Source organism: Canis lupus, chromosome 1, assembly GCF_003254725.2.
Source record: "Canis lupus dingo isolate Sandy chromosome 1, ASM325472v2, whole genome shotgun sequence".
NCBI classification, from domain to species: Eukaryota; Metazoa; Chordata; class Mammalia; order Carnivora; family Canidae; genus Canis; species Canis lupus.
Window position 1 is genome coordinate 93,281,849 of NC_064243.1, and position 22,915 is coordinate 93,304,763.

At 43.8% G+C, this 22,915-nt stretch overlaps 1 protein-coding gene across 4 annotated transcripts in view; it reads left to right on the plus strand.

The window, feature by feature from the left end:
* RCL1 (RNA terminal phosphate cyclase like 1) overlaps positions 1–22,915 on the plus strand; it is a 60,034-nt gene that overhangs the window by 25,708 nt on the left and 11,411 nt on the right. For 3 of the 4 annotated variants that reach the window (XM_025423502.3, XM_025423501.3, XM_035707177.2), the window contains exons 4-7: positions 609–683; positions 1,624–1,748; positions 13,944–14,069; positions 18,278–18,434. In XM_025423502.3, coding sequence (XP_025279287.1) covers positions 609–683; positions 1,624–1,748; positions 13,944–14,069; positions 18,278–18,434 — 483 coding nt within the window. Of the gene's footprint in view, positions 1–608; positions 684–1,623; positions 1,749–11,817; positions 12,207–13,943; positions 14,070–18,277; positions 18,435–22,915 lie in introns of those variants that run through there. The other variant, XM_025423503.3, reaches the window with a different exon arrangement.

Consider the following 22,915-nt stretch of genomic DNA (forward strand, 5'->3'; position numbering starts at 1 on the left):
TTGAAGATTCTCTCTTTCCCTTGCACCCCCCCAACCCTAGAGCTCTCTCTCTTAAATAAATTAAAAACAAAACAAAACACCCAGAATGAGCAGAAATCCTAGTTTGTTTTCTGAATGAGCCCAGCAATTTCTCAGTGCTTTTTGCCTGATATATATGGTCCTCACGGTGACTTGTAGGGTAGGCTTATGATGCTATAAAGTAAGTGAAGAGGGGCTCGGAGAAGCCAGTGGCTTTTTGTAAAATTGCAGCCTTACTTGGGAGCAGAGCAGGCCTTCGCCCTCAGTTGTAAGTCAGCGTGCTTTCTCTTCATAGGAGCACATCATTTACCCAATTGCTAAACCTCATCCTGCTTCCTGGGCTCTTTATTTTTTCCACCTCTTAAGGGTTATTTTTTATTTTTTAAAAGATTTTATTTATTTATTTGGCAGAGAGAGAATGAGTACACACACATGCTAGGGAGAGGGAGAAGTGGACTCCCCACTGAGCAGGGAGCCTGATGCAGGGCTCAATCCTGGGGACCTGAGCTGATGGCAGACAGTTAACCGACTGAGCCACCCAGGTGCCTCTCAAGGTTTAAACTTTTTTTTTTCCTTAAATAATTTTACAGGTTGATGTTCTTAAGGCAACAGCCCTCCCTCTGTTGAAGCAGTTTGGAATTGACGGTGAATCATTTGAGCTAAAGGTAAGAATGTACACATTGTTAGCTGTAAACATGTGAAAAATATTCTCTTATTAACTCATTGGAAGAGCTATAGGATGCAGTGTGTCTGTGTGTGTCACATTTGAAGTCACCATTGAGAAGACCCTCAGGAGTCCTGAACCAAACATTACAGACTTTGAGCTGTAAAGGGACTCGAGCAGTGACAGCAGTAGCACCGATTATGTTGTACTTACTTTGTGTATGATAGGCAACGTTGTAAGTGTTCATGTGTATTAACTCCTTTATTCCTCATGGCACTTCTACTGGTAAGCTGTGCAACCAGTCTTCTGGCCACACTCCCTCTCTGAGCAAGATCATCTAGGTGTAATTTGTGTCTTGGGCCTCCGAACTAGATACTTCTGAGAATTTTTAGTGTTTTCAAAACCTGGAAGTAATTTAAGCATCCATTTGTTTGCTGTCAAAAGGAATTATTATCAATATGATACCAGTAACTATTATCAATTATTGTATCAATAAGTTAACTGGATATCTTAAGCCGTTTAGCATCTCTACTTAAGTTAACGTTTTAAACAAGGGAAATGACTTCATTTTTATTTAATTTAGATTCATTAATTGCATTGGGAGGAGAAATGGATTCCTGATGGTTCAGAAATGGGATGGGCTAATGAGCCACACCAGTCGCTCGTAAGAATGAGGGCACAGGCCCTGGTGGTGAAGCCTGCCTGACTGGGCCTGGGACATGCTGGCCCTGTGTCGGCTCCTCTTTTTGCCTCACCTTTCGGTGTCCCTGCTTGGTGCTAACGTCAGGTACCGATAATCTTGAAAGGATTGACACGTTGGATACAGAAGTGCTTGCTAGCTGTGCTCTAAGGAAGAACTCTTGGTGTAAACCAACCAGGTTAGGTGTCAGGGTCACCTGCTCTGCCAAATTCTCACCTCTTCTTTCTCAACACCTGCGCAGGTGGTGCGACGAGGAATGCCTCCTGGAGGAGGAGGGGAGGTGTTCTTCTCGTGTCCTGTGAGGAAGGTCCTGAAGCCCATTCAGCTCACAGATCCAGGAAAAATCAAGCGAATCAGAGGGACTGCGTATCCTTTGGACTTGATGTAGATTTCTTATCTTTCATTTGCCTCACGAAGATAAGAATGACTTCTAACAATTTACTTCTTCCCAGAGTTATTTACTTTCTAGACAATAGTCTTGGAGAAGTCTTAACAGTGAAATTGTAATTGTTGGCTGAGATACGGTATTTTATTGTCTGTGTTACTGTGACTAGACAGATCCATTCCTTGTGTTTTGTTTTGTTTTGAGTTCATGCCAAAGCAGATAACTCCATGGTATGTGCTGTTCCCCTGAGCGCTTTGGTTTAGGGGCCACCAACGTACTATAGTCCCTCCCCCAGCAAAGCTTGTCATCTGATGAGGGTAACATGTGCAAATATGTTATTCTGATAGAATGTGTAAAATGGTGTGGATGGATGCACGATGGGTTCGGGGAGCAGAGATAGAGGATGGCACATTTTGCCTGGAAGATGTAGGAGAGCATGAATAATATTTACTTATTAAGTGGTTACTCTGCATGCACTCTGATAATATAACTATATACTTACTTTTAGTTTCTTTTTAAAAAAACACTTTATTGATGTTACGATTTACATAAAAAGGCTATAGTTAATGTGTACAACTTGATGAGTTTTTTTTTTTACAGTATATTTTTTTTCTTTAAGATTTTATTTATTTATTCATGAGAGACACACAGAGAGAGAAACAGACACAGGCAGAGGGAGAAGCAAGCTCCATGCAGGGAGCCCGATGTGAGACTCTATCCCAAGACTCCAGGATCACGTCTTGGGCTGAAGGCAGACGCTTAACTGCTGACCCACCCAGGTGTCCCAACTTGATGAGTTTGTAGATGAGTATATACCTGTGAAACCAGCAGCGTGAAGAGCATATATAAGCAGTGTTGTCAGTGCCACGAACATATATGTTAACTCTAAAAGTTACTTTCTGCTCTTTTTAAAAAAATTTTTCACACTTTTATTTTTTTGTGATATAACACTTGGCATAGACCTACTCTCTTAGTAATTTTTTTTAAAGATTTATTTATTTATTTATTCATGATAGACACAGAGAGAGAGAGGCAGAGACACAGGCAGAGGGAGAAGCAGGTTCCGTGCCGGGAGCCCGATGTGGGACTCGCTCCCAGGACTCTAGGATTGTGCCCTGGGCCAAAGGCAGGCGCTAAACCTCTGAGCCACCCAGGGATCCCCTCTCTTAGTAAATTTAAAAAGATTTACTGGGGCTCCTAGGTGGCTCAGTTGGTTGAGCATCCAACTCTTGATTTCAGGTCAGGTCATGATCTCTGGGTCGTGGGATCGAGCCCCGTGTTGGGCTCTGAGCTTGACACTCAGCTTGGAGTCTGCCTGGGATTCCCTCTCTCCCTTTGCCCTCCTCTACACTTGCTTGCATTATAAATAAATGAATGAATGTTTTAATAAAACAACAAGAATTTATTTTTTAAACTCCAGTATAATTATCTTAGCAATTTTTTTTTAAATACTTCTTTTCCTTTTTAAATTTTTTTTATTTTTATTATTTATTTATGATAGGCACACAGTGAGAGAGAGAGAGAGGCAGAGACACAGGCAGAGGGAGAAGCAGGCTCCATGCACCGGGAGCCCGACGTGGGATTCAATCCCGGGTCTCCAGGATCGCGCCCTGGGCCAAAGGCAGGCGCTAAACCGCTGCACCACGCAGGGATCCCAAATTTTTAAGTATATAATGCAGGCATTACGGTACCCGGTACATCTGTAGGACTTAATCATCTTGCATAACTGAAACTTTATGCCCTTTGACTGACATCTCCCGTTGCCCCTCCCTCCATCCCCTGGCAACCACCAGTCTACTCTGCTTCTGTGACTATGACTATTTTAGATTCCTTCTATAAATGGAATTACGTAGTATTTGTTCTTCGTGTCTGTCTTATTTCACTTAGCACACTGTTTTCCTTGTTCACCCATGTCACAAATGACAGCATTTACTTTTTTTTTTAAGGCTGAATAATATTCCATTGTATGGAAATAGTACATTTTCTTTTTTTTTTTTTTTTACATTTTCTTTATTCATCTTTCATTGGACATTTAGCTTGCTTCCATGTCTTGGCTATAGTGAATAAAGTTGAAATGAATGTGGAAGTGTGTTCAGTTTCTGTGCATATGTACCCAGAAGTGAGACTGCGGGATCAAATGGTGGTTCTGTTTTTAATTTCTTGAGGAACCTCCATACTGTTTTCCGTAGTGGCTGCACCAGTTTACATTCCCCTCAACAGTGTGTAAGGATTCCCATTTCTCCACACTGTCAGCAATACTTGTTATCTCTCTCTCTCTCTTTTTTTTTTAATATTTTATTTATGTATTCATGAGCCAGGCAGAGACACAGGCAGAGGGAGAAGCAGGCTCCATGCAGGGAGCTCAACGTGGGACTCGATCCCAGGTCTCCAGGATCACGCCCTGGGCTGAAGGCAGCGCTAAACCACTGAGCCACCGGGTTGTGCCCTATCTTTTGTTTTTTGATAATAGCTACCCTAACAGGTCTGAGGTGATAGCTCATTGTGGTTTTGATTTGCATTTCTCTAATGATGAGTGATGTTGAGCACTTGTCCACATGAATGTTTGAACACATCTGGGTCTCAGGTCTTTTGCCCATTTTTTAATTGGGCTGTTTTATTTTTAAGATTTTATTTCTACGTAATCTCTACACTGAGTGGGCCTCGAACTCACAACCCTGAGATCAGGAGTTGTATGTTCTACCCACTGAACCAGCCAGGCGCCCCTGGGTTATTTTATTTTTACTTTTTTCTGTTGAGTTGTATGAGTTTCTTATATATTTTGGATGTTAATCAGAGGTATGAATTAACATTTTCTCTCGTTCTGTGGGTTGCCTTTTCACTTTGTTGTTTCTTTTGCCCTTATTTTGGTATTCCATCCAAGAAAGCATTGCCAGTGCTAAAAGCTTTTCCTCTGTGTTTTCTTCTAGGAGTTTCATGGTGTTAGGTCTTAAGTTTATCTTTAATCCATTTTGAGTTGATTTTTCTTTGTGGTGTTAATCTGTTGAACAGATATGTGTAGGTTTATTTCTGGACTCTATTCTGTTGCATTGCTCTGCATGTTTTTATGCCGGTACCCTGCTATTTTGACTCTTGTAGCTTAGTAATATATTTTGAAGTCAGGAACTCTTGATGCCTCCAGATTTGTTCTTCTTGCTCAGAATTGCTTTGGGTATCTAGAGTCCTTTGTGGTTCCACATAGATTTTAGGATTGTTTTTCTGTATCTTTTATTTTCTGTGTCTATTATTTTATAAAAAATATCATTGGGATTTTGATAGGGATGGCATTGAGTCTGTAGGTAACTTTGGATAGTATGGACATTTCAAGAATATTAATTCTCTCAGTCCATGAACATCATCTGTCTTTCCACTTATTTGTATTTTTTAAAATGTGTTTTGGGGATCCCTGGGTGGCTCAGCAGTTTAGCACCTGCCTTTGGCCTGGGGCGTAGTCCTGGACACCTGGGATCGAGTCTCACATCAGGCTCCCTGCGTGGGGCCTGCTTCTCCCTCTGCCTGTGTCTCTGCTCTCTGTCTCTCTCTCTCTCTCTCTGTCTCTCATGAATGAATAAATAAAATCTTAAAGAAATAGGGGATCCCAAGATGGCTTGGTGTTTGGCGCCTGCCTTTAGCCCAGGACACAGTCCTGGAGTCCCGGGATCGAGTCCCGCATTGGGCTCCCAGCATGGAGCCTGCTTCTCCCTCTGCCTGTGTCTCTGCCTCTCTCTCTCTCTCTCTCTATGTCTATCATGAATAAATAAATAAAATCTTTTTTAAAAAATTAAAACATAAAATGTCTTTCATAGGTGTTTTATACTTTTTAGTATACAAGTCTTTCACCTTCTTGGTTAAATTTATTCCTAAGTATTTAGGTTTTTTTGGATGCCATCGTAGATAGGATTATTTCCTTGATTTTATTTTTATTCAGATAATTTATTGTTAGTGTACAGAAAGGCAAGTTGCAACTTTTAAAACTTCATTTATTCCAGTAGGTTTTTTGGTGGGGAGATAACATCTTTGGTGTTTCTGCATATATGATCATGTCATCTGCAGACAGACAATTTTACTTCTTCCTTTCTACTTTGGACTCCTTTCATTTCTTGCTTCATTGCTGTGGCTAGGATTTACAGTTGCATGTTGAATAGGCATGGCATCTGTGCTTTTTTCTAAATTATAAAGAAAAGCTTTGAGTTTTCCACCACTGAGGATGATCTTAGCTGTGGGCTTTTCATGTATGGTCCTTATTGTGTTGAGGTAAGTATTTCTTCCATACTTAATTTGTTGAGCATTTTTAGTTATGGAAGAGTGTTGTTGACTTTTGTCAGATGCTTTTTCTGCATGTGTTGAGACAGTCGTGATTTTTGCCCTTCATTCTGTTACTGTGGTATAACACATTAATTGATTTGCATTGTAGAATCATCCTTGTGTCCCAGAAATAAATCCTACTTGGTCATGTTGTATGATCCTTTCAATGTATTGTTGAATTTAATTTTTTTTTTAAGATTTTATTTATTTATTCATGAGAGACACAGAGAGAGAGGGAGAGAGGCAGAGACACAAGCAAGGGAGAAGCAGGCTCCATGCAGGAAACCTGATGCGGACTTGATCCAGGGTCTCCAGGATCACAGCCTGGGCCAAAGGTGGCGCTAAACAACTGAGCCACCAACGCTGCCCTCATTGAATTTAATTTGCTAAAATTTGTTGATAACTTTTGTATCCGTGTTTATCAGGGATATTGGCCCATAGTTTTTTTTTTCTTGTAGTGTCTTTAAGGTCTGGCTTTGGTATCAGGGTGATGCTGACTCATAAAATGAATTTGGAAGTGTTCCCTCTTCGATATTTTTGGAAGTTTAAGGATCGGTATTGATTATTCTTTAAATGTTAGAATTCACCAGTGAATTCATTTGGTGAAGCCATCTGGTCTTCAGCTTTTCTTTTTGCAAGGTTTTTAGTTACTGATTCAGTCTCCTTGTTATTGTTCTGTTCAAGCTCTAGTTTTGATGCAGACTTGGTAAAATTTATCCATCTCTTCTAGGTTGTCCAGTTTGTTGGCATATATAATTTTTCATAATAGTACCTTATTTATGACTTTAAAAAAATTCTGTGGCATCAGTTGTGATGTTTCCTCTTTCATTTCTGATTTTTTAGTCTTTTTTTTTTCTTAGTCTAGCTGAGGGTTTATCAATATGTTTATCTTTTTAAAAGACTCCTACTTTCATTGATTTTTTTTTCTATTGGTTTTCACTTTTCTGTTTCATTTATATCTACTCTGTTATTTCTTTCCTTCTGCTAACTTTGGATTTAGTTCTTTTTCTAATTCCTTGAGGTGTAAAGTTATTCTGTTTATTTGAGATCTTTCTTCTTTTGTAGAAAGAATGTAGGTGTGTATCACTATAAAATTCCTTCTTAGTACTCCTTTTGCTTTGTCCCATAGATCTTGGTATATTGTGTTTTCATTTTCATTTGTCTCTAGATATTTTCTAATTTCCCTTTTGATTTCTTCTTTGACCCCATGTTTGTTCAAGAATGCACTCATTTTCATCTGTTTGTGAATTTTTGCATTTTCTTCCTGTTATTGACATCTAGTTTGATTCCATTGTGGTTGCAGAAGGTACCTGAGGTGATTTCAGCCTTCTTAAACTTGTTAAGACATGTTTTGTGACCTACCATGTGATTCTGGAGAGTGCTCTGTGTGCATGTAAGAAGAATGCGTATCCTGCTACTGGTGAAATGTTCTGTCGATGTTCACTGGGTGAAATGTTCTGTCGATGTCTCTTAGTTCCATTTGGTTTATAATGTTATTCAAGTCTCCTGTTGCCTTATTGATTTTCTTCCTGGATGTTCTATCCATTATTGAAAGTGGGGTAAGAAGTCTAATATTATTGTTGTATTGCTGTTTCTCTATTCAGATGTTCTGATGTTTGCTTTATATATTTAGGTGATCTGGTATTGAGTGCATCTATGTTTATAGTTACATCTTTCTGTTGAATTGACCCTTTATCATTGTATTCACTTCTTTGTCTCCTGTGACTTTAAAGTCTTTTTGGACTTAATCTATTTTGTGTAATAGAAGTATAGTCACCCCTACTCTCTTTTGGTTCCCATTTGCATGGAACATCTTCACTTTCAGCTTATATGTCTCCTTATTTCTAAAGTGAGTCTTTCACAGACAGCATATGGTTGGATCTTGTTTTACCCATTCAGCTACTTTTCATTATGGAATTTAATCCATTTACATTTTATATTCTTTGTTTTTAAGCCTCCAAGTGACTCTAAGTTTACTTGAGTTCTGTTTTGCAGATGGGGAAACTGAGGCTTCACAGGCTTAAAGAGTTTGAGTCTACATCACACTGTTGATAATGACGTAGCTGGGATTTGAGTGCTGATTGCAGCCCAGGCTTTTAACCTCTATGTTCTCTTAGAGGAAGGGAGAGTATTTGGATTGAACCTTGAGCAATAGAGGCCTGTGAAGTGGAGCAAGAAAGGGGTGCTTCAGGCACAAGGATGGGCCTGTGTAGAGACAGTGGTGCACAGAAGTTTTGGGGGTGGCAGGCTTTGCAGTGTGGACTGAATGCAGGTCTGTCAGTGGTGTTTGGTAGTAGAAGATGGAATGTGAAAGATAGGGCAGGAGCCAGTGAAGATTGAAGGCCATGCTGACAAGTTGGCTTTTATTCCAAAGTCAGTAATTTTCTAGAGAAATTCCACATTAAGATGATAACTTCCAGGTGCTGTGGCTCAGTCTGTTGAACGTCTGCTCTGTCAAGAATCTTTTTTTTTTTTTTCTTAATTTTAAAGATTTTATTTATTTATTCATGAGACAGAGAGAGAGAGAGGCAAAGACACAGGCAGAGGGAGAAGTAGGCCCCATGCCCGATGTGGGACTCCATCCCAGGACTCCAGGATCACTCCCTGGGCTGAAGGCAGGCACCGCTGAGCCACCCAGGGATCCCCTTTGTCAAGAATCTTGAGAATCTTTTTTTTTTTTTTTTTTAATTTTATTTATTTATTTACGATAGTCACACAGAGAAAGAGAGAGAGGCAGAGACACAGGCAGAGGGAGAAGCAGGCTCCATGCACCGGGAGCCCGATGTGGGATTCGATCCCGGGTCTCCAGGATCGCGCCCTGGGCCAAAGGCAGGCGCCAAACCGCTGCGCCACACAGGGATCCCGAATCTTGAGAATCTTGTACAATTCTAGGTGCCGACAAGATCTGAGTGAGGGCGGGTGTTGGAGGTGGGGGGCTGGATGGGGTTGGGTGATGGCTTTCCCTGTGAGACTTTGACAAAAGAGGTAGATGTGCACTTCTCAGGGGTGACATAGGTGCTTAAAGTCCAGTTTTGTGTGTCTCAGGAGGCTTGGAGGTGGTCCTACTTGGGGGAAGAGAAGTTTGGAGAGAGCTTGATTAGCTTGAACAGTAAGCAATGAGGGGACCTGGTGGTCCGCACAGTGCAGGTGGAGAAGGCCGTTGTTGAGATAAAAGGCTGCTGCCCTAGTTCTATAGAAATCCTCCAGATAAGAGGAAGGTATAGCAGAGCTTCGCTGGACGGTGGCTTCTTCTCTGCTCAGCTATCCTGGGGTGTGTCTCAGGGCCATGCTTGGTAAAAATGAGGAGAGAGTGGACCCCGAGGTGGGGAGGGAGTTTCTGTCCTGTGAGCCCCCAGATTGATGCATATAGTTAAACTGACTTTCTGAGGTGATGTTCTCCATGGAGAAATGGAGATGCCATGCAAGTAGGTAGGTTTTTATTTTAATTATTTTTAACTAAATATTCCTTTTCTACTTGACCCATGTCAGTAGCTTATAGCTCAACCCCATTCTTGTTAACAGGCACACCCTATTTTACTGTATACACCCAGAATGAAGTCCTGTTGGCGATCATTGAGTTGCTTTCCATTTTTCTCTGTTGCTGAAAATGCTGCAGTTGATAACCTTGCACACGAAATCTTACGTGCCACACTCTGGGCTGTTTCACTTTGTTTTTTCTCATTTGAGATTTGTTTCTTTAACACTCTGTTGTGGCGGTAAACTCTGCTTGGAATCCATTCTCTGTAGTCTGGAAATGTGATTTCCAGAGTGTACTCTGTTTGTTTTGACACAGTCTTGTAACTATGTGGGTTCCAGAGAGACTGTCCCACTGGGGTCCCAGAGTACTTGGAGTACTGGGTGTGCAAACGCCTCATGAGTCAGCCTTTGATGAGGGCGCTGAGAAATGAGGAAGCCTTGGGGATTGTACAGAGGAGAACACGAAAGCGTAAAGAGCCCGAGCGCTGGGCTATAACCCTGTTCGTTCCTGGCTTCTCCCTCTGGTGGTCTTCATGCCTTCCCTGGATAGAACTGGTGCCAGGAAGACTCTTGCTTGGTTCTGAAGCTCAGACAACTGAATCTCCCTGACACATCAGGCCTGTAGTGCCTTCCTCCCAACTCCCCAAGAAAGTAGATGTAAGTGCCCTTGCTTAGATTCTTGTCTGCAAACCAGACATTCCAGCCACTGGTCTCCAGAGCTGCCCCTTTCACAAACATCTCAGTGGAATGTGGGTTTGAATTAAGATCACCTTCTTGGCCAGTTTTGGAGCCTGGGAAAAGAGAGCCGCCTTGGAAAAAAAGCTTTAGTTGGTTTTGTGGGTTTTTTTACTTGCAAATCTGGTTACCTGTTGGTCTGAGTTTGGAGGTTGTAGTCCCCATAGGAGGGCTTGGGCTGGGAGAACTGGCCCTGCTCTTGTGGGTGGTTGTGGCTTGAATTACCCCCCAGAGCACATCTTCTCCCTCGCTGACCGCCTGTCCAGGGTCTGGGAAGGAGCCGCAGTGACTGGACAGTGTGGTTACCTTTGATTTAATGCCACCCACTCATTCTCTCCCTGCCTGAGGAGGGGTGGTGGGGAGAAGGGAACACTCTGTTTTCAGTTTGTGGCACTCTGCCAGAAGCTCATGACTTGGTACATGAGAGTCACATGAAAAAGCTGGGTGGAGGCAGAAGATGGGAGGGAGTTGGAATTTGTAGGACAACTGATTTCCTTTCCCTTAGATATAATTTCTTAATATGGTATTAATATCAGGACCTCTGGGTGGCTCAGTGGTGGAGCGTCTGCCTTTGGTTCAGGGCATGATCCCGGGGTCCTGGGATCAAGGCCACATCAGACTCCCTGCAGGGGATCTGCTTCTCCCTCTGCCTGTGTCTCTGCCTCTCTTCTCTGTGTCTTTCATGAATAAATAAATAAAATCTTTTAAAAAATGATATTCATATTTGGGCTCCAGGAGATTCACAATCCCCTGAAATTGTCGGCAAAATTACATGTGCCTGTTTCTTGAGGGAGTGTCCATAGCTTTTATCAGATTCCCAGGGATCTCTGATTCCTGAAAGGATGGGAATCTCTACTCTGGGATTTGAATCTTGGACTAGCAGTAAGAAAAGCAGTAGCTGGCGTTTACTGGGCTCCTACATCACACCAGGTACCACTAAGTACTTTACGTGCATTATTTCATTTGAGCCTCCAAACCTTGGGAGGAGAATATTGTGATTTATCCTTCTCTTACTGATGAGAAGATGGACACAGCCCAGGCCCAGAATGATGCAGTTTGCTGGAGCTAGGACTTGAATACAGGTGGTCTGATTCTAGAACTCTTAGCCATTCCTTTGTAGGGCCTCCACACCAAGCTGAGTGGTTTCACAGTGACTCTGGCATAAAGCCACCTTGTCCCTCTCCACTGCCAGGATTCTGGAATAGGACTCCACTGGCCCTGAGTTGGTAGAGTTACCCACCTGGTTTCCACATCTCAAGGTTGGAAGGAGGAGGGTTGTCTTTGTTAAGTTGCATCTGTTTAATTTTGTATCTCACTTCTGTGACCAGCTTATGCTCACTGGAAGTCCCGGAACTGGCCCACAGGGTCACTGTGAGCATAAGATCAGTTGCTAATGTACCTGAAAGAACTTCGGGAGCCATGAATATTGTGGGATTATATGTCAGAATAGTGATATTCATGCTCTCCTCGGGAGAGTGGGCAGCATTAGGCTCAGAAGGGCAGCACCCACCCGGTCCAAAGGGTATGAGACCCGGGACTGTTTGTCTAAGCTGCCGGTGGTCAAAAGTACATTCTGGACAGAGAGGTGGTGATGTAAGTGGGCCTTGTGTGTGTATTGAAAAATCCTCTTTGCTCTTTCCTCATTTCAGGTTTGTCCTTTGAGTCAAGTCAAATATTTATTGAGTATTTCTGAGTACAAAAATAGGGTATGAGAGTCCTCAGAGAGCTCTGCTCTGTACAAAAGCAGAGTCCTTCTTCTTATGGAACATGTGGTCTTGTTGATGAGCAAGGACAGCATGTGTGTAAATGAAGGAAGACATACGGCAAGGCCAGGTGGAGACCACAGGCTGGTGCTGGCTGGAGGGCCTCTGGGAGAATGAGGGAAGGAGGAAGGAAGGCAGTTCAGATGCATCTGGACAGTTTGGGTGAGTAGAGGGGGTGATGGTGCCAGGGTGGGGACAGGCACCAAGCAGATTGCCCGTGAGGCCTGGGAGGCCTGGGCTAGCTAACTGTGGGTTCTTGCTCGTATGAGGAAGATGGATCTTTCAGTGGAGGGTGCAGAATGTATCATGGAGGGGAGATAGATGCCAGCCAGGTTCTTTGCAGTCTCTGAGCATTTCATTTCTGCAGCTCAAATGAACATCGAATGTGTCATTGACAGTAATTTTTGAACAGTTGGGCCAGAATGGGCAGACCACGCATCTTGTTTTCCCCACTGGATTGCCATGGTGTGTGTGTGTGTGTGTGTGTGTGTGTGTGTGTGTGTCAGAGTAGTGAGAAGATCACATGTTGTTACTTTTCTGTTTCTTTAGCCCCTGGCCCCACGTATGTAGCCACCTATATGTAGCCACCTCTCGACCAAACATCGCACATTGAAAGTACTCCATACTTATTTTTTGATTTGTGACATTGAGGGGAGCCAGTCTCTGTGATAAAGTCTAATTTTAGGTAATTGTTTCTACTTCTTAAAAATCAGCCTTTTCAGGAGCGCCTGGGTGGCTCAGTTAAACATCTGACTCTGGACTTCAGCTCAAGTCATGGTCTGAGGGCTGTGAGATTGAGCCCCATGTTGGGCTCCATGTTGGTTGTGGAGCCTGCTTGAGATTTTCTTTCTGGCCCTCCCAACCCCGTGCGCTCTCTTCAAAAAAAAAAAAAAAAAAAAAAAATTAGGAAAATAAAACTCCAGGCTTTTCGCTTGAGTTTATGTATCTTCCTCCTCTTCTTTCTAGGGGTGCCCTGGTGTAAAGTGCTCATTACCAATATTTTGATTATAAGGTAATAGCTGTGAGAAGCTTGTAGCATCCACAAATGGAGTAACTGACACTTAAATAATTGAAAATAAGCTCTGTGAGTTGCAACAAACCTGTTTAGGTCTTTATAAACAGCTACCATATGCTCTTTCACTAATCTTTTTCTGCTTTTACTGTCAACACATGGGGGGTGGGGTAGATTGAGATTGGCCCATGTGAGCCCCAGTGTGGTATCTCTTCTGGCCTTAGGTTTGCAAAAGAAAGACTCATTAGTTACAGCAGTGGGGATGGTCAGAAAACACTTATCTTCAAAGGGAGTCTGGCTCATCCCAGACAGGCAGGCTGTTTCTTTTTTTCTTTTTTTTTTTTTAAGTTTTTATTTTATTTTATTTTATTTATGATAGTCACACAGAGAGAGAGAGAGAGAGAAAGGCAGAGACACAGGCAGAGGGAGAAGCAGGCTCCATGCACCGGGAACCCGACATGGGACTTGATCCCGGGTCTCCAGGATCACGCCCTGGGCCAAAGGCAGGCGCCAAACCACTGCGCCACCCAGGGATCCCAGGCAGGCTGTTTCTTATTCCAAAATTGGGTTGAGCCATTTCTAGGAGGGGAGGGCATCAGGTAGGAAGTCTAGAGCAGGCTTGAGAACTCTTATTTTATACTCTCCAACTCTACTTCTGGGTGTTTTTCATTGTGATTGTTTTATAATAAATTATGATACAATAATAATAAATGAAAATAATCTAAAAATCAAGTTACGGTATTACAAAGGTAAGCAATTAAATACAGCTGGAAAATAGAATGGCGTTAGAAGTCCCATTTTATTATATAGTTCCACAAAGAGCCGCTGGCTTCGTAACAGACCTTCCTCTGTCTGGAGTTAATGGCACCCTTAACCGTGGATCACAGGTACTCCGTGCGTGTGTCACCGCAGATGGCAAACCGGATTGTGGATTCTGCAAGGAGCATCCTCAACAAGTTTATACCCGATATCTATATTTACACAGACCACATGAAAGGAATCAACTCTGGGAAGTAAGTGTCTGTACATTTTTAGAGCTTATTTCTGCAGCTAACCAAACCTTTTCACACTCCTGTCCTGATTGAAGTGAAAGCTGCCAGCTCTGTGTTGACAGGAAGAGTGATTCCAGAATCAATGTCCTCTTGACTTTCTGCTGTTGTCACCAGCCAGCACCTTTAGAGCACCTGTCATGTGAAAAGCACTGCAGTGGCCAATGCTGGAGATGAGGGGTCCAAACCCTAGCTGGGAGGAGTTAAAACCCAGCTGTTAATAAACAGTGCCTCTGGCTTTAAATCCCATCTCTTCCCACGAAAAATTAAAGCAAACAAGTTCTATTCTGAGTAAATAACAGTTCAGGGGAAAATATCCCTTGTTGGTCTGTGTCAGTCAGCCTCTCTCTCCATCAAGGGGAACAACACCCGTAGAGCCAAAGAAAGTTGTTATTGCAGACTCAACTTGGGTTTAGCTAGAGCCTTTGTGGAAAACCTCATTTTAGAAAGTAAAAAGTTAACGATGATATGTGTAATGAAAATACTTGTTCTAGGCTTTGCTTGTATATTTAGCAACCAGTAAGTTAGGGAAGCAATTAAAAACTAATTTTTTTTATTATGGAAATGTTAAATATACAGAAGAGTTGAAAGGCTAGCCCAGTGAACACTTGGGTGTTAGTCCTACCTGTAGTTAACAGTGAATATTTTGCCAGTTTTGCTTTAGTTGTGTGCGGGTTTTCTCTGTTTTTGTTTTGCTGCATCATTTCAGTGTGAACGACAGTGTCATTATGCTTGGAGTCTGAAGCTTGTAGATTGTGTCTCCTAAAAACAAGAAACATCAGAGATCAGCTGTCGTGGGTTCAGAAATCAGTTTTTTTTTTTCACTAAGTAGTAGCACAGCCCATCCTTTCTCAGAGCCCTTTCCTCTGAGCTTTCCTTTGACTACAGCCAAAGAAGGGGGAGAGCACAGGAGGGCTGAGCCTGTTAGGGCATTTCTGACCTCTCGAGGCCCATAGGAAAGATGAAGGTGATTCCAGCAACCTGGGGGCAGCTCATGATTGAGAGCAACAGGGTTGGGGGTGTCAGAAGGTACACTTGGGAAAGAATTTGTGTGCAAACCTGTCCCTTTCTAGGTGTTCAGAATGGTCAGTGATGGTCGCAAACCTTTGGTGTGCTGCTAAGGTATTACCAGCACTTTCCTCACTCATTTGGTAGGAGTAATAATGCTGGCCAGCATCATTAGGTTGCTGTAAAGATTAAAAGATCACATATGTAAGGCATGAATGCAGTGGCTGGCACACAGTAGGTACTGCAGAGATGCTGATGCTGCTAAGGCCACTCTAGGCCACTCTTCCCTTTTTCTCCTCTTGGCCATTCTCTGGGGAGAAGAGATTGCAGAGCAATGGGGAGCATAGGTAGCAGCAGGAGCTGAGTGGCTTGCTCTCCATAGTGTCTCCTCTGTCTGGCCTCTGGCTCTATAAAGGTGACCAGGAAAGAAGTGGAGCAGGTCTGAAGGCCACGCTGCCCCCAACTGTGGTGCAGCTTTTTTATAAAGCCATTGACTCAGCTGACGCTGGTGCGTGGTCCAGTCCCATCCCTGCAAAGGGTAAGTAGGAAGGTCACGTGTGGATCAAGACATGGGCGTGATGGAGGTTTGTAGCTCATCAACTCGAAGCCCCACTGAAAAAACGTTACATGTGAAAGCAATGCATGATGTTAGGTTTGTGTTTTCTAAATCTCAAGTTACAGGTGACAAGCATTCTTCCTTCACTGTTAAGGAAATTATGGAGTCATAGTGGGTATTTTCTTCTGATTCTGTGGGGTATCCACATAATGAGGTTTATTGAACTCTGAGACTGAAAGTGTATGATATGTGGCCATGACCTAGAACCTTGGGGACCAGCAGTTCTGAGTGGTCTGTGTCAGCTCTTTTTTTTTTTTTTTTTTTTTAATTTATTATTTATGATAGTCACACACACAGAGAGAGAGGCAGAGACACAGGCAGAGGGAGAAGCAGGCTCCATGCACCGGGAGCCTGACGTGGGACTCGATCCCGGGTCTCCAGGATCGCGCCCTTGGCCAAAGGCAGGCGCCAAACCGCTGCGCCACCCAGGGATCCCCCTGTGTCAGCTCTTTGACCAGTATGCACATTTGCCCATTGTCGCATTTTGATTCACAGTCAGGACTTTTAAACAAATCTAATCCTTTACCAATTGGGAAGTTTTGGAAGCTGTCACTTGTGTACTGTACTAAGGCAGATCTTCAGTGAGGTCACCTGGTGACCAGCTGCATTTTCAGAACTTGAAACAGGCCTGATAACACAAACCCTAGATCGGAGCAGGAAAATTGGAGGAATGCACTAGGGCTTCCTGTGTTCTCTGTTCTGTTTTTTTGTTTTAGAAAAAACAAAGTGGGACAATCTTTATTAAATACAAAGTTTATTGTAATAACTACACACACCTCAAAAACTTCACGTGGATGGAAAAATTTCGGAAGTTCTCGGGAACTCTAGGTGAGCGGGTTAAAGCAGTGATGGTAGCTTATCTTCTAGTTCAGGTCTCCCTGTTTTCTACTTTTCTCGTTCGCGTGCCACAACCTGGACTGCTGAGCTGGATGCTCTCCTTCCTCCTGGTCCAGGGACTCAAAGGCTACTTGAGATTGTCCCATGGTGTGATGGCTGGGTGGCATGGCGTGAGGTGGTAAAGCATGCACCCTCTGTTCAGAGCACCCCAGAACCTCTGTTCTCACTCACGCCCTCCCCTTGGCAGGTTTATTAACCCTTGGCTGCATAGACAGCTTTTTTTTTTTTTTTTTTTCTAAAGAAATTGAGGAGTGACCAAGGTAGCTCATATATACGTTTTGTAACATTATAGTTTTTCTGCAACAGGCACTTTGGCTAGTTTTGTGTTGGACATATAGAAAGTGCTTTAGGAACATGAGTGTTGAATTGTGTTAAAGGGGGCATATATATAGTGATTACATGCGGAGTATACTGCTGGGAAGTACATATTTTTTTAAAAGGCACTGGACAAAGTAGATGTCCACGGGATGCCAAACTTGGAAATTTTATGGTGAGGTAGTATATTTATTGTCTGTGGACTGATTTTGTTTTGTGCCAAACGGATTGTCACTAAGCTCTGTGAGAACAAGAACTCTTGTGTTTGCACATGGTGCTCCAGGTCCTGGCTGTGGAAGCTTTCCCCCAAATGTTTGCTGGATGCATGAGTGAATGAGTCCACTATGATTCTGGACAAGAAGGGTGCTAGCTTCTGGCTATTGGTGGTAGGAACACAACGGAAGAAACACAGTGCCAGCTCATTGGTTATATTAAATGAGATCTGAGCGAGAGATGTTCCTTCAAACGAAGGTCTGTAGGCCCTTTCTGGCTTGCTTGGGACTTTTCGTGACGGGAAACCGGCTTGGTATTTTGGAAGAAGAGCTGTCATCAGTGGTTTCCAGGCTACGCATACCTTCTGGATTGGTTGAGGGCTGAGTACCGTGGTGGAGAACTTTTGTGGGCTTTGGAGTCTGGAAGACCTGTGTTTGAAATGCATCACGGTCACTTTCTAGCTATGTGGACTTGGTGCTGGTTGCTTAATTTCTCATTTGGTTTTTGTTTTTGTTTGTTTTTAAAGATTTTATTTATGAGAGATACACAGAGAGAGGCACAGACATAGGCAGAGAGAGAAGCAAGCTTCTTACAGGGAACCCGATACGGGACTCGATCCCGCCGGGACTGGGATTCCGCCCTGAGCCAAAGGTAGATGCCCAGCTGCTGGGACACTCAGGTGTCCCTTAATTTCTCATTTGTAATATGGGGGTGGTAATATTTACTCAGAGTTGTGGTATCAAAGCCCCTAGCTCAGAAACTGGTGATAAGTAGGTGCTTAGTATCTGGTATTCCTTGTTAATGTTACTTTATATGTCAATTGATCATTATAGACTTTCACAGTAGGATCTTTCACAGGGTAGAGGTGTGCGGGAAAGGAAGGCAGGGCCAACAGGAAAAGCTGTGCCAACTTGTGCAATCTTCCAGTCCTGCCCTGTATGCTCTCACTAGGTCATTTGTATTTCCAGTATAAGCTAGTAGGAACTCTAGTAGGGCTTGGTGTGGCCAGATAGAATGCCATCAAAAAGATGTTTGTCTTCTCTTTTCCTTTTGTGGGTGAATGTGAGCCCCCCACCCCAACTCCCCATTAACCCTACTCATGTCTGTGCCTTTGACTTCCCAGGTCTCCAGGCTTTGGGTTGTCACTGGTTGCTGAGACCACCAATGGCACTTTCCTCAGTGCTGAACTGGCCTCCAACCCTCAGGGCCAGGGAGCAGCAGTGCTTCCGGAGGACCTCGGCAGGAACTGTGCCAAGCTGCTGCTCGAAGAAATCTATAGGGTATGTCCTCAGTCTCTGCAGGTGTGGGAGCGAAGCCATCAGGAAGCAGTTTCTGCTGTTTCTCATTTTCTCCCTTAGCAACTTTCTTCCCTTCCAAGGGCTTAAGCCAAGGAGTTAACTTGTTCCTACCCATTCAGCAGTTTAGCACTAACTAATTTAATGGATTAGGTAAGCTAGTCCATCAGTAGAGATCCAGCTCCACTGGTTTGGGATACAGGGCAGGTAAGTTTAATGGGGAGAGGAAGGAACTGGTGGTTTAAAAAAAAAAAAATTGAAGCATGTTTGGTGGTGATTGGCAGTTGAAGAGCACACATGCCCTGACCAATGCAGGCACTGTCTCTTAATTCCCTGCCTCCCTGCCGTAGGGCAGTGGGGGCTCACTGTTTTCAGATTTTTCAAGAGAAGCTGAAAGTCTGGATTTGTGTGTGACAAATCAGATAGAAAATAATATCCACAGGCTAGATTTTGTAGCGTGCCCTGGAGCACAGAACAATGTCTAGAGAAGGCAGTCCTATGTCTGAGCACGGTAGGTGCTTGGAAAGATCAGAACACGGCGAAAGACAGGACTTCACCAGTTGCCATTCTGCAACTGCAGCTCTGCTGTGGGACACAGCTCAGACCTGTCTGGACCAGCCTGTCCTCCTCGTTGCCCAGAGTCTTTTCTCTGTCAAGCCATATGAACAACATGCCCATGTGCGCACACACACTCACTGTTTCCTGAAGATGGTTGAGGTGAGGGCGCCTGGGTGGCTCAGATGGTTAAGCATCTGCCTTCGGCTCAGGTCATGATCCCAGGTCCTGGGATTGAGCCCCCACGTTGGGTGGGAGAGGAATCCCTGCTCAGCGGGGAGTCTGCCTTTCCCTCTCACTCTGCCTCTCCCCCTACTTATCCATACCCTCTCTTGCTCTGTCAAATAAATGAAATCTTAAAAAAATAAAAGATTTATTATTATTTTTTAAAGATAGTTGAGATGACCTAAAAGAAGCAAGGAAGAAATTGGAAGGGAAGGAAGAATGATGGCAGGAAAAAATAAGATGAAGCTGCCTGAAAATATTCTTTAAGATTTCATAGGCTTGATTAGAGGAGAGTCACAAATGTAGCTCCAGGATTTCTGTTACTCTGCACTATCTTTTGCCTTGGTTCCACGTCTGGAAGCTGCAACTTTCCCCTTGACATGCGGAATCCACTCAGGCTTTGAGGGATGCTTCTCTGCTGTGTAGGCGAGGCCTCATGTTCTGGAACTGAGTACTGGTGAGAACTGTGCTCTGATAGTTTGCTACTGGATGGTGTACCAGTGTTTGTAAACTGTCCTTTCTCTAGCTCAAGAACCCTACATCTCTGCATTTGTGTATTTATTCTCGGTTACTAGACCTCTCTCTGGGTCTTTCTGGGAGTCTCCCAGGGAAGTTTTGCCCTGTTTAAAGCAATAGAAATCACAGGTGAGCCCAGCGAAATAAAACCAGGAAGGCGGGTACAGTGGTGATTTTTCTTTTTTCTTCACTTCTTCCTTTTATCACTGTCATTGATTAATCATTGTGGTAGGGTGACGGCTGGGTCACGGGTATTGATCCTTGTATAGGCCTCATCAAGGGAAACAGCTGACAGACACAATCTACTCTCCCAATCCAAGTCAGCATTCTGGGAAACATGTTATTGGTCACCAGGTGGAACAAGTAAGAATGAACTGTTGCAGAGTTCATTAAGATTTCCAGGTCCTAGATGGCTTTATTTAATGTCCATCTAATTAAAATGAAGACAGAGAAGGTATAACTGTTTTCAGGGGAGTGCTTTCATCTCCTGTGCTCACCATTCAGCTGGAAAGTAGTGGAGGAAGGAACCACCCTGTCACATGACATCCTCCTGGTGGAGGGCAGTCAGGATCTGGCCTCAGAGTTTTTGAGGCTAAGTCAGCCCAAAGTTTGGTGCTAAATTTAGTGACCTTTTTTCCTTTAATTTTGAAAGACAGGTAGTAACCGGAAGCTGGGGTAAACGATGAAGAGCTTGTTCTGCTTGTGACTTAGTACTGGAGGTTTGCCATCTAGGTGTGTGTTAGGGAAAATCGCATGTTTTATGGGCAGTCCTTAGCCCCTGTTGACGTGTGCAGAGGTCCCTTCCTTGGTCCTGTGGTGGCTGGCAGACCCTCTCCCTGACCATGGTGGATGCTTCTATCTATTCCCAGCGGACCTGGGTCCCTGGAAGCATCACGTTACAGAGCTGGCCAGTGGGAGCCACACGCACAGCTGGAGTGTGCATTTTATATCCACGTACATAGCAGATGTTATAGGCCTCTGGGTGAAAGCACAGCCAGCCCATCAGTCCATAAGAGAGAAAACATGCAGTCTGGATTAGGTTATTTCATTGTTTCTTTAAACTCCAGTTAGGTTCTATTTTATACCATTTTCTTGTGCCTGGACCATGTTTTTTGTCTTTGTTTTTAATCACCAAGAAAACATCCTTTGTATGTCTATGATCTTTAATTTTTAAAAGGATGAAAATGCTTTATGCATTCATGAATAATTTTTTGAAAGATTTTTATTTATTTATTAGAGAGTAAGCACATGTGCAAGCAGGGGAGTGGGGGAGGGAGAGGAAGAAGCAGACTCCTCCCTGAGCACGGATTCTCATATGGAACTTGATCTCATGACCCCAAGATCATGACCTGAGCCCAAATCAAGAGTTGGACACTTAACCAACTGAGCCACCCCAGCTTCCCTATGAATAACTTTTTTTTTTTTTTTTTTAAGATTTTATTTATTTGACAGAGAGAGAGCACAAGCAGGGGGAGCGGCAGGGAGAGGGAGAAGCAGGCTCCTCGCTGAGCAGAGGGCCTGATATGGGGCTTGATCCCAGGACTCTGAGATCATGACCTGAGCCAAAGGCAGACACTTAACCGACTGAGCCACCCAGGTGCCCCATGAATAATTTTTTATAGGTGTGTGATGTGACGTGGTTTAAATGAGTAATAAAAATCCATCCCTTTGAGGGTGTGGCCTTTTTTTTTTTTTTTTAAACCAGTTTTAATCCTCTGGTCTGATCCTTGCTCCATGTATGTCTCTTCAGTTGCCTGGCCCCCTTGGTTCTGTAGCTGCCTCTGAACTGCCTTTCTCACCTGTTGCCCTCCTTCCTACCACCCACCTCTCCAGCATCTTCTTCAGTTCACGTCTCTCCCAGGGACACTGATCTCATTGTTTCACTCCTGTGTTCAGAGACCTCCAGCTTTTCACTTTCCCAGGATAAAGTCAAAACCCAGTTAGAAGAACCCTACCTCAGTCTGTATTTCTCTCTGCCCGGTAGCTGTCTCGTTCGTCTCCTCCATAGAAAGTGTGCAGCCACTTTTCTTTGGCCTTTTGGCTGTTCCTTGCTGGCCCTGGCTCCATCCTTCCAGCCCCGTCCTCCTGCTCTTCCTTCTGGGGCCACCTCAGATCCCTGTCCCCAAAGCCTCTCTTGGGTGCCAGCTCAGTGACCTCCCTCCTGCCCGCCTTGGCAGCCCCAGTGCCCCCAGCCCCCAGCTACTGTGTAGCGCTGACTCCCCTTGTATTGTCTCTGTTCCTGCTCCTGTCTCATCTCCGCAGTTAGATCGAAGCCACTTAGTACAGGGTCTGGACCTTGTCCCTTGGGGGTGGCTCCACTTTGCCCTCTGTGGTGTCCTGTGCACAGACTCTAGCATATTGATTGCACTAATATATTGGTCCAGCACATCTTAGAAATCAGGGAGAATGGTAGAAAAGCAGCACTGTGGTAAGAAGGAGAGATGGAGGAGAACAGTTGAATTTTAGATAGTTGGGGCAGCTTGGGTGGCTCAGCAGTTTAGCACTGCCTTCAGCCCAGGGCCTGATCCTGGAGACCAGGGATTGAGTCCTGCATCGGGCTTCCTGCATGGAGCCTGCTTCTCCCTCTGCCTGTGTCTCTACCTCTCTCTGTGTCTCTCATGAATAAATAAATAAAATCTTAAAAAAATGAATTTTAGACAGTTGTGAATGGGAGTAAGTTCTGTAAGGCAGAGTTTCGTTGGGCCTCCTGTTCTCCATGGGTCACGTTTTCCTTTTCAGATGGAAATATATAAGCTAACACTTCTTGTCTTAGACTTTGCTAAATGAGATAAATATTGTCCTGTAATATCTCTGGTAGTTTGGGAAGAGCAGTGGGTTTTTGTAAGGCCTAGCTGTAGCATAAAGTCCCTTATTTTCTGACTCCATGGTCACAGGTGAAGTCTGACAGCAGAGAATGGATGTCTGTGCCTGAGAACTCACTTAGTCCCTACCCCACATGCACTCAGAAAAAGGACGGTGCGTACCCACAGATGCAACAGTGGGTGGCTCCCTGTTCCCTTCCCAGTCTGAGAGCTTTGCCTTGGCCAGGCATGTGCCATGCTTAGAAACTGAGTGTCTTACTGTGAGGCTTAAAAAATACATGGAGATCCAGGGTCACCCTGCTTTCACTGTGTACCATGTAAGTTTGAATTGTTTTAAATCAAGTTCTC